Raw genomic sequence first — 11,531 nt, 5'->3', positions numbered from 1 at the left:
CTACTTTTCAGATATGAAACACAATCATGACAAGTTCCTTGACGTACAGTAAGCCATTGTTGGCAGAATAGCTGGATGTAATTCACCAATACCAGAAATATTGCAAATCACAGCTGGCCTGCTACACTATAGTTTGCTGCATCCACCCAATCAGGATGCACTGTTTAAGTTTCAATGACTCAATACAATCAACCTAGCAATGGCAATGAATAAGTCAGTCATACCATGGCTAATAGGCTAGCGTATCTATTTATTTAGCAAGCTAAAAACACAGAGCCCAACATTGGGAAGATGTCATGCCATTGGAGGAGTGACCCATTGTTGCTATGTTTGCAGTTTTTTGGGCTAAGTTGCACTGCGGCTGCCATGGCTTTTCTCTTAAATATTTTTTTGCTGAGACCTGCTGCTGACTCAGGCAGTGAGGCAGGCTGCTGCTGAGTGAGTGGTGGGGAGGACCAGAGGAGTGTGTGTGTTGAGAGCACTGGAGTTATTGGCTGAGTCACATGAGCAAGAGGAGAGCGAGCAGCATGTGCACTCGTTGTGGCAACTTTTTACCAGTTGTCATTATGGAAACACCTTTTTCCATAAAACATTAATGCACTGGAAAAAGACTGGCCGCACTAGAGCACATTACATATATTCACTCCGAGGTGGTTTAAACTGCATTCCAATGTTGACTGCTTAAAGACAACGGTATCAAGCAAAGTGCTTTATGCATGCTCAGTTCTTGGGTCTCCGGGGCTGCCCGGGTGGAAATGATGGAACTCCCTCACGTGGTTATTTTTATGGGGGAAAGTTCTCAATGAAATTGACAAGCTAAATGTTGAGAATTATACATTTGCTTCTGTTGGAGTGCCTGGACACAGCCGTGGAATATAGGACATATATCACAAACCCCAGTGGAGCCTTATTGGTATTATAAACTGGTTATCAACGTAATTATAACAGTAAAAATAAATGTTATGTCATACCCGTGGTATTCAATCTGATATACCATGGCTTTCAGGGCTCAAACCACCCAGTTTATAATTACAATTAGAAACGTGGTATATCAGACCATATACCACGGGTAAGACAAAACATTGGTGGGTATATAGCGGCTCCGCGTTGCGTCTTGCATAAGAACAGCCCTTAGCCCTAGTATATTGGCCATATACCATACCCCCTTGTGCCTTATTGCTTAATCCCAGCTGTCAAACGAGTTAAATTGATAAATTCTGGCAAGTTTAAGGGCAAATTCTTCTCTTGCCACATACAAAATTAGTTTTAACATCATTACAATTTACTATGATATTCCTTCCTAATTGGCTCAATAACATTATGGAAAAATGGTTTATTCTATAGATATGACAACTTCTCTCTTGCTGAAAAAAGGGTTTTGAGAAGTCATTGGGCTAGAATTTTTTTCGTGACCTTTTTCTCCTCATCGTTTCTTTGTGGCTAGGGATGCAGGTGTCATTTGGTAAGCAAGCATGAAATGTGAATCGCTTGAACGGCTCCAGTTAGCATATCTCTTGCGTTCGTAAATTCGCTCTGGCTATCTACTCTTGTCTGAGTGTGCCATAGCGCAGAACACTGAGGAATTTATGAATGAGCAGTCAGTAAAAAAAGTCAGCAACACGAAAACAGCATACAGCAATTTACTCTGCTAGGGCGAGTAAATTGTCAGTGGTGTCTGGAAGCTAGCCAACTTTAGCCAGTTAGCTTGGGTGCCGTTGTGAGGTCAGAAGCTTCGGATCAACCCTACTCCTCGTCGCACTCAAACACACCCCTTGTTAATGTGCATAACTGAGTGAGAGAGAGCCTACCTTTTCATTATTGTTTGATCAATAGGACTGAAGTTCCCAAATGTAACAGGACTCCCATGGTATTTTAGTGCCTTCGGAAAGTATTCAGACCCCTTGACTTCTCCCACATTCTGTTACACTACAGCCTTAATCTGAACAATCTACACACACTACCCCAAAGCGAGTTGACATTTTTGCATATTTATTAAAAACAACCTTATTTGCATAAGTATTCAGACCCTTCGCTATGAGACTCGAAATTGAGCTCAGGTGCATCCTGTTTCTACAACTTAATTGTGGTAAATTAAATTGATTGTGTCAAGGCACAGATCTGGGGAAGGGTACCCAAAAATGTCTGCAGCATTGAAGGTCCCAAGAACACAGTGGCCTCCATTATTTTTTAAATGGAACAAGTTTGGAACCACCAAAACTCTGGCCGAGCGGCCAGCTCTAGGAAAACGGCCTTGGTTTGAGTAAAATTTTTACAGGGACAGTGCGCATTAATCAACGTTTCAGTAAAAGTGCCGGTTTTAGCCAGCCGGCTAATTTTCAACCGCAGTCCCTGGGCAGGTTATTAAAAACAATTACAATACAGACAATCGATAAGCAGTGAGCACACGCAGAGCAACATAGGACAAGACAGGTGACCAAGAACCCGATGGTCACTTTGACAAGAGTTCCTCTGTGGAGATGGGAGAACCTTCCAGGTGGACAACCATCTCTGCAGCACTCTACTAATCAGGCCTTTATGGTAGTGACCAGACGGAAACCACTCCTCAGTAAAAGGCACACGACAGCCCTCTTGGAGTTTGCCAAAAGGCACCTAGAGAAACAAGATTCTCTGGTCTGATGAAACCATTGGCCTGAATGCCAAGCGTCACATCTGGAGGAAACCTGGCAGCATCATGCTGTGGGGATGTTTTTCAGCGGCAGGGACTGGGAGACTCAATGTCCTTGAGTGGCCCAGCCTTGAACCCCAACAAACATCTCTGGAGAGACCTGAAAATAGCTGTGCAGCAACACCCATCCAACCTGACAGAGCTTGAGAGGATCTGCTGGGAAGAATGGGAGAAATGCATGTATGCCAAGCTTGTAGCATCATACCCAAGAAGACTCCGCTGTAATCGCTGCTTTAACAAAGTACTGAGTAAAGGGTCTGAATACTTATGTAAATGTGATTTTAGAATAAGGCTGTAACATGAAAAAGACAAGGGGTCTGAATACTTTCCAAAGGCACTGTACATATTTTCAGAAATTGATTCAAGTGTATTTTATGGCTTTTGGCGAATGCATTCTAAAGTCACGCTGTTACTACTGCCTGTAAACACAGTCCAGTTCAAAGTGAATTATGCCAGGCCCATGTGGCAAACGGCTTAATTGCATATAAGCCTACGGCGCACCTGTCTGCGGAGACTCTGGTCCTGGACAAGACAGATTGTTTTATTTACTCTAGTGTCTAACTCTCTAAAAGCACAGCTGTTTCCCACTCTATATTGCTATAGAATTTTCACAAATGCCTTACTATACGTCATTCCCAAACTTTTATGAAAATGTAAAACAAAATAATCTTCCTGGGGGTGTATGCGAACAGATTTCATGTTACAAAGCTGTCAGTTCCACTTGAATTACTATGACATACAGTATTTAATTTAATTTTGTAAAATTTTCTTTGGCAGAAACTTTCTATTGTACAAATATTTATCACTGGAATTTTGTTTTAAGTTATGTATTTGTCATACTTCTTTCAAACTGTTGATGGGCTCTCCAACCCTGGTCCTGGATAGCTACCCTCCTGTAGGTTTTTTTGCACCAACCCCAGTTTTAACTTCCGCTCTACAACCAGCTAATTATTAGAATCAGGTATGCAAGATTAGGGTTGGAGAGCCTTGGGCTACACTGCATTAGCTCTACTGACCAAGAGATCGACATTGTGTGCAGTCTATGGAAATCATGTTGAATAGGGTAAGTGGAAATGCAGGGATAGTCTTTCATTTCCCAGTCTCGGCTCACACTAGCCGTCTGTCCTGCACTGTTCTAGTGAGCTATGATTTGTTTTTTTTTCTTATCTAAATGTACGCTGTGCAGTTGAGTAATTATCTTGCAAATGAGACAACCAAATAAATGTTAATTGAAGTATGAACATGCCTTGTCTAATTTGACATTAAAGTTTGGTCCATTTCCGTGGCACGGAATTGAGATAAAGGAAATAGCCAATTTCAGATGTAAAATATTTTATTTTTTGTAAATGATCTGATTCCACAACCCATCACACTCTGTATACTCTAAAAAGCCTTCCATTTTTTTTTCTTACATTAGATACTATACAGGACAAAGAAAAGACACATACTGTTAAGAGGTCTGAATATTGTACGAGGGAAAATTATGTACAATTTGAAAACATACATGCCATGTACTGTTTATACCGACTTTTGTGCACACAAATAACTTCATTTCATACTGGTCAGAAAAATGCTAGTACCAGATTGACTTTTGTGATTGAGTCAAGAAGTAAATCATACAATTTTTTTTCTCAACTAGCCAGCACGTTTCTTCTTCAAAAGAAATGTAAACAACAAATTTTGTCAAAAGCATAATGGAGTCTCCTGCATATGGTAAGTGAAAGACGTTAATTAACTGCATGAGGTAAATCAGACTACTGTGCGTATGATACAGTTAAAGAAGCCAACTGATGGTGTGGGTGGTTTCCAACCTAAATTCAGTTATCTAATTATACGTTCAAATCTAAGGGTTAGGATGTAACCGTCTCTGATTGGTGCTCTGTGCAATTCTTAAGATTGCGCATGTCAATGCAAATAAATTGTTGTAAAATTAAAGAAACTGAAAACATTCTTCAAGTGGTCATAATTTTAGACAACGCAACTACATTCTAAATAAAACAAAAATACTTTTACACAATGATATCCTTCTTAAATACTTTTTTTGTTGAGAAAAACCCTAAATCATCCAAACAGCCGTGAAGCTTAGGTAGCATTTGGCTGACTATTTACTTAATTGCGTCTTTCCTTTTTTTTACAGATATTTACACATTGTATATAGTAACACGTTCTGATTAGACTGGGCTGCAGATTGCCGGTGACTCTTTCTCCTCATTTAAAAAAATAACTTCATTTGATAATAAATACGAAAAAAATCTCTTATTTTACATAAATCAAAAACAAACTGACTCATGGAATCAAGTATTTACCTATTTTTTGTTTTTAGTGCAAGTTAATAATCCCTTAGCTTTGTCCCTAAGGAAGTCCTCTCTGTACATTCCTTGTTCAGTGGCGTCTACATTTCTGTAACTATATGTATATATTTCTTAATCCGGAGGACCTGCCTCTCTAACTAAATAAGGCGGTGGCCAGCACAAAACTCTCCTGGTCAACTGGTGAATTCTACCCCAGCCCCAATCCGCTAACCCATTTCCCTCTCACACTTTATAATATTAACAAAAATCCATCTCTACTCTTTTTTGCTGAGTGAAAGACTCGGCTCACTGCCTTTGTAAAAATAGTCTTTCTGCCTTTTGATTCCTCTAACAGTTCTGTGGTCAGTCTTTCCCCCCCGATTATATAAAAAAAAAGTAATAGCGTATCAACCAACAAGCCTATAAGGAATGCACGTGTGTGTAATTTTAAAGTGTCGTTGCCCGTCTTTTGCCGCAACTCTGTTCTAGTTCATCCATTTCCGACAGTTAACTGCACCACAGTGGCAAGGGATCTTATGCTGGTCGTCCTCCAGGTCAAATTTGTAGTCGTAACACAGCTAAGAGGGAGAGAGAGAAATCAGTTCAATCCAGCTCTATTGACATGCAAAACTTTGATAAAGATATCTATGCTTGATATGACGAGACCATTGTTATTCATGTGTCAGCTTAATGTTTGAGGTAGCTACAGTGCAATTCATTCCCAATCTCTACTCCCAATATAAAGTAATATTGCTAATGAAAGGTACATATCTTACCTCCTCTCCTCTCTGGATATTACGGCAGGAGCTGATGACGATCTTAACACCTCTCTCCAAGCTCACAGCCTCAGTGATGCAGTTCGGGGCACAGGAGTGGTTGATATATCTGAGGATGATAAAGGGTAAACAACTTTTCTAAATGCTAGTGAAATGATAGCTTGACCTCAGCATCGAAATGTAACATAAGTGGGGTCAAATTATGTATTCAGAATGAAAACTCCTACCTTGCTGGTCCGCCTGTTATGGTGGCGTCGACGACATGCTCACTGTCCAGGCGGAACATGTAGACTCCACGGTTCTGCAGCACAGCAGTAGAATCAAATATGTAAGATACAAAATTGCCATGCTTGTCTTGTAGATACAGTGCCTTCAGAAAGTATTCACCCCCCTCGACTTGTTACAGCCTGAATTCAAGATGGATTAAATTGACTCTCACCCATCTACACAACACCCCATAATGACAGTGAAACAATGTCCGCAGCATTGAAGGTCACCAAGAACACAGTGGCCTCCATCATTCTTACATGGAAGAAGTTTGGAACCACCAAGACTCTTCCTAGAGCTGGCCGCCTGGCCAAACTGAGCAATCGGGGGAGAAGGGCCTTGGTCAGGGAGTTGACAGAGTTTTTGTGTGGAGATGGGAGAACCTTCCAGAAGGACAGCACTCTACCAAATCAGGCCTTTTATGGTAGTGACCAGACAGAAGCCTCTCCCCAGTAAAAGGCACATGACAGCCCGCTTGGAGCATGCCAAAAGGCACATAATGGATTCAGACCATGAAACCAAGATTGAACTCTTTGGCCTGAATGCCAAGTGTCATGTCTGGAGGAAACCTGACACCATCCCTATGGTGAAGCATGGTGGTGGCAGCATCATGCTGTGGGGATGTTTTTCAGCTGCAGGGACTGGGAGACTAGTCAGGATCGAGGCAAAGCACAGAGAGATCCTTGATGAAAACCTGCTCCAGAGCACTCAGGACCTCAGACTGGGCGAAGGTTCACCTTCCAACAGGACAACGACCCTAAGCACACAGACAAGACAACACAGGAGTGGCTTCGGGACAAGTGTCTGAGTGGCCCAGCCAGAGCCTGGACTGGGACTTGAACCCGATCTAACATCTCTAGAGACACCTGAAAATAGCTGTGCAGCGACGCTCCCCATCCAATCTGAGAGCTTGAGAGGATCTGCAGAGAAGAATAGGCGATACTCCCCAAATAAAGGTGTGCCAAGCTTTTAGCATCATACCTAAGAAGACTTGAGGCTGTAATCACTGCCAAAGGTGCTTCAACAAAGTAAAGGGTCTGAATACTTATGTAAATATTTATTTAAAAAAAAAACACATTTCTAAACTTGATTTTGCTTTGCCATTATGGGGTATTGTGTGTCGATTGAGGGAGAAAAAAAACGAATCCATTTTAGAATTAGGCTAACGTAAAAGTCAAGGGGTCTGAATGCACTAACTACAATGTTGATCCATCCTCAGTGTTGTCATGCCGTTGGCCTGGGGGTAGGTTTATGACAGTCATAAATACTACTTCCCCCCCTTTTTCCTCTCTACCCTACTGATGTGAAATTAGAAAACCCCTTGGTTAACAGTGATTCTGGGGGGAAATTAACTATATTCTGGTAATCCGACCAATTGAACATATGCAGTGGTACTTAATGAATATGATGTCAGTTCGGTTGTCATCTGAGACATTCTCATCAATGATAAGATGACAAAGTCTGCACATTGGATTCACATGGAATTCTTGTTCAATTTAAATGTTTGAATATAAAATTATTGGTGAAGAGTTTAAATGTAATTTGGGTTTTCATAAGGTTAAGGCTCTGCTCAATCAGTGGCCCGCCCCTGTGAAGAGACATGGGTTATAAAACTTTTCAAACACGCCCTCCTCTCCCTTCCTATTTAAAGCCTTGACGAAAATGTAACCTCCGGTTCCAAGTATGTGAGGTCTGCAGCCTCTGCGTTAAAAGGACTAACATGTCAACTACAAAACTAAGCCAACCTCAGTGTGAGCTTTGGTTGCAAATGGTTTGAACTTTGAACTCTTATTCACTACAGAAGTGATACCTCCTAGCCGTTGAGTTAGCAACAGCAGCTGCAAACACAGGCTAGGAAAGAACAGAGAGTATCCCGTCTATCACACAACGACGTTACAACGTATCCAATTGACCACCAGAGACTTTCTTCAAAGGACAAAGGACTTGGTTTGGCAACACGGCCTTCCATCTACCACCAACCTACCGAAGCGCAGCTCAGAGTAAATATTTATTGCATTTTCCTTTTCCAAATGGCCGATAATTTAGAATGCATAAGATACTGTATTTACGATAGCACAGCTTCTCCCTCAGTCGTCCCGCTCTTTCACTCAAACCCAGCCCCTTTTCTTTTGAGTAACCACCTGTCATATCTGTTGTAATCAAGGTGTTATCTGTTTGTAATCAAGGTATGATTCATTCTTTGTATATGTAATTCTGTGTGATTAGTTAGGTATTTAGTAAATAAATAATTAACCCCAATTTTGTATTGTTGATTCAACTTGTTAGCCAGGGTTCGTGCAGATAACTAACCATTTAAAACTTTCAGATGACTGAATTAAGGTGACGATTAATATTGACTGCTATTGAAGTAAAATATTACGAGGTCTTTAAGAGTTTATTCGGAAGATAACAGCTCTAGAAATATTATTTTGTGGTGCCCCGACTCTAGTTTATTACATTTACATGATTAGCTCAATCAGGTAATATTCATTACGGAGAAAGGATTTTATAGAATAGCATGTCATATCACTTAATCCGGCATAGCCAAAGACACGACAGTGTTCTCCTATCACAGCCATTTAAACTCTGTTTTTAACTTCTTATGGCTTGGGGGCGCTATTTTCACGTCCGGATGAAGTGTGCCCAAAGTAAACTACTTGCTACTCAGGCCCAGAAGCTAAGATATGCATATTATTAGTAGATTTGGATGATGTCTGTGAGTATAACAGAACTCATATGGCAGGTGAAAACCTGAGAAAAATCCAACCAGGAAGTGGGAGATCTGAGGTTTGTAGTTTTTCAAATGATTGCCTATCCAATATAGTGTAAATTTGGTCCAATTGCACTTCCTAAGGCTTCCATTAGATGTCAACAGTCTTTAGAGCGTTGTTTCAGGCTTCTATTGTGAAGGGGGAGCGAATAAGAGCTGTTTGAATCAGGGGTCTAGCAGAAAGCCTTGAGTTTAGTCACGCGTGCGGCTGTGAGCACGAGCTCTATTCCTTTTAATTTCTAAAGACAAAGGAATTGTTCGGTTGAAACATTATTGAAGATTTATGATAACATCCTAAAGATGAATTCTATAAATTGTTTGACATGTTTCTACGAACTGTAATATAACTTTTTTGACTTTTCGTCTGGACTTAGTGCTCGCGCCTTGTGCATTTGGATTACTGGACTAAACGCGCGAACAAAAAGGAGGTATTTGGACATAAATTATGGACTTTATCGAGCAAAACTAACATTTATTGTGGAACTGGGATTCCTGGGAGTGCATTCCGATGAAGATCATCAAAGGTAAGTGAATTTATAATGCTATTTCTGACTTTTGTTGACTCCACATGGCCGGTATGGTGGCTGAGCGCTGTACTCAGATTATCGCATGGTGTGCTTTTGCGAAATCTGACACAGCGGTTGCATTATCTTTAATTCTATGCATAACACTTGTATCTTTCATCAACGTTTATGATGAGTATTCCTGTGGCTCTCTGCAAAATCACAGGATATTTTGGAGGCAGAACATAACGCGCCAATGTAAACTCAGATTTTTGGATATAAATATGAACTTTATCGAACAAAACAAACATGTATTGTGTAACATGAAGTCCTATGAAGATCATCAACGGTTAGTGATTCATTGTATCTCTTTCTGCTTTTTGTGACTCCTCTCTTTGGCTGGAAAATGGCTGTGTTTTTTGTGACTCGGTGCTGACCTTACATAATCGCATGGTATGCTTTCATCGTAAAGCCTTTTTGAAATCGGACACTGGTGGGATTAACAACAAGTTTATCTTTAAAATGGTGTATAATACTTTGTTTGAGGAATTTCAATTATGAGATTTCTGTTTTGAATTTGGCACCCTGCACTTTCACTGGCTGTTGTCAAATCGATCCCGTTAATGGGATTTCAGCAATGAGAAGTTACGTCTCCATAGGCCTCATGGTGAAATCCCTGAGGGGTCAACTGAGTTAAAGACACCTGTATCTTTGTAATGACTGGGTGTATTGATATGTCTGCTTTTGTAAATATTTTTTATCTACCCATAGGTGCCCTTTGCGAGGCATTGGAAAACCTCCCTGGTCTTTGTGTTTGAAATTCACAGCTCGACTGAGGGATAGTACAGAGATGAGGCAGTCACTCAAAAATCATGTTAAACACTTATTGCACACAGTGAGTCCATGTAACTTATTGACTCAAAAACATTTCAGCTTTTCATTTGTAAACGATTCCACTGACATTATGGGGTTTCTGTGTAGGCCAGTGACAAAAATATCAACATCTTATTCAATTTTAAATTCAGGCTGTAATGGAGGCACTGTTTTCAGACACCACTTCAAATTAGTGGACTCGGCTATGTCAGCCACACCCATTTGCTTAAAGGTGTATACAGTCGAGCACACAGCAGGATGGCCTTACACATGTAGTGTATCTAGTCTTGTGGTAAAAATAACTATCTAAACTCACCTGGGATTCATACATCTTCTCCATCCGGTTGGCGACCTCGTTGCGAATGAGGGTGCCGATGTACTCAATCACCATGGTGTGGGACTCAATGTCCCTGGCGGCGTACAGACCCAACCCCTGCCAGAGGTCAGACACAGTGCGGGTCAACACCAAACAACTTAACTCGACTTAGAACGCAAACAACCACTATGAATGCTGCCATATCAGTCATACATCAAAACAAAATAGCTTATGACACGTTTCTAATAAGTTAGAGAAGTATATTGAATCTGCATCAGTGATGTGTAGAGACCGCATGTAGCCCTAGCACAGAGTGGCAAAGGTGCCCACCTGAATGCGGGAGCGCGCCAGGTACACATTGCTCTTCCACTCTGCCTTCATGCGTCGGTACTGGAAGGGGACGGATGCAAACTGCTTGGGGGTCACCTCTTCTGGTGCTTCCACCACACCCACACTGCCAACCATCTGCATGGACTTAGAGGAGCCGCCGGTGCTGGACAAAGTGTGAGATCTACAAAAAGAGGAGAAACCAAAACACACGAGACACCCTGAAGCATTTCCACAACAGGAAGTTAGAATTACAGTACTACTTTTGTAGAGTTGGACTGTGTATGGGGGCTTCCTGAACCTAGATTATGCCCACTCCTAACTGGTATTGTTAATGGAGACAGTCCATTTAAAGGTACAGGAATAGGCTTCATTTGGGCCTCCGGGAAAGCGGCCGTAAGAGTTAGTTATTGGTTGGAGAGGCAGCTATTGTGTGGCTAAGAGCAGAACCCTTTCTAGCAGGGATACCAACATCTAGTTTTATAAGAAAGTAGAATAACATAAAACAGAATTATGGGTTAATATAGCACTAAAACAGTGACACGTACAAGATTGACTGAACATGGACGTGACAATGAAGGATGACGACTTCACAAGAAAAGAGTGATGGAGGAAAGCGGTTGTTTTTGTTGCATTGATTTAAATCAAAGGAACCTCATGACTCTTTTCCCACAACTAGGAATCTGTGAAGTGACGTTAAAAAAAAACATGCATAAAGAGGA

General features: G+C 41.1%; 1 protein-coding gene across 1 annotated transcript in view; it reads right to left on the bottom strand.

The window, feature by feature from the left end:
• Nucleotides 1-4,001: 4,001 nt before the first annotated feature.
• Nucleotides 4,002-11,531, bottom strand: part of LOC110490933 (histone-lysine N-methyltransferase 2C) — a 228,806-nt gene continuing 221,276 nt past the window's right edge. Inside the window, exons 55-59 of the mRNA XM_036945610.1 lie at nucleotides 10,813-10,993; nucleotides 10,483-10,599; nucleotides 5,981-6,054; nucleotides 5,754-5,862; nucleotides 4,002-5,555 (exon numbers count right to left, since the gene is read on the bottom strand). Coding sequence (XP_036801505.1) covers nucleotides 5,463-5,555; nucleotides 5,754-5,862; nucleotides 5,981-6,054; nucleotides 10,483-10,599; nucleotides 10,813-10,993 — 574 coding nt within the window. The 3' untranslated portion in view covers nucleotides 4,002-5,462. The remainder of the gene's footprint in view (nucleotides 5,556-5,753; nucleotides 5,863-5,980; nucleotides 6,055-10,482; nucleotides 10,600-10,812; nucleotides 10,994-11,531) is intronic.

Source organism: Oncorhynchus mykiss, chromosome 15 (genome assembly GCF_013265735.2).
Source record: "Oncorhynchus mykiss isolate Arlee chromosome 15, USDA_OmykA_1.1, whole genome shotgun sequence".
Taxonomy (NCBI): domain Eukaryota; kingdom Metazoa; phylum Chordata; class Actinopteri; order Salmoniformes; family Salmonidae; genus Oncorhynchus; species Oncorhynchus mykiss.
This window is presented reverse-complemented; position numbering and strand designations above follow the sequence as displayed.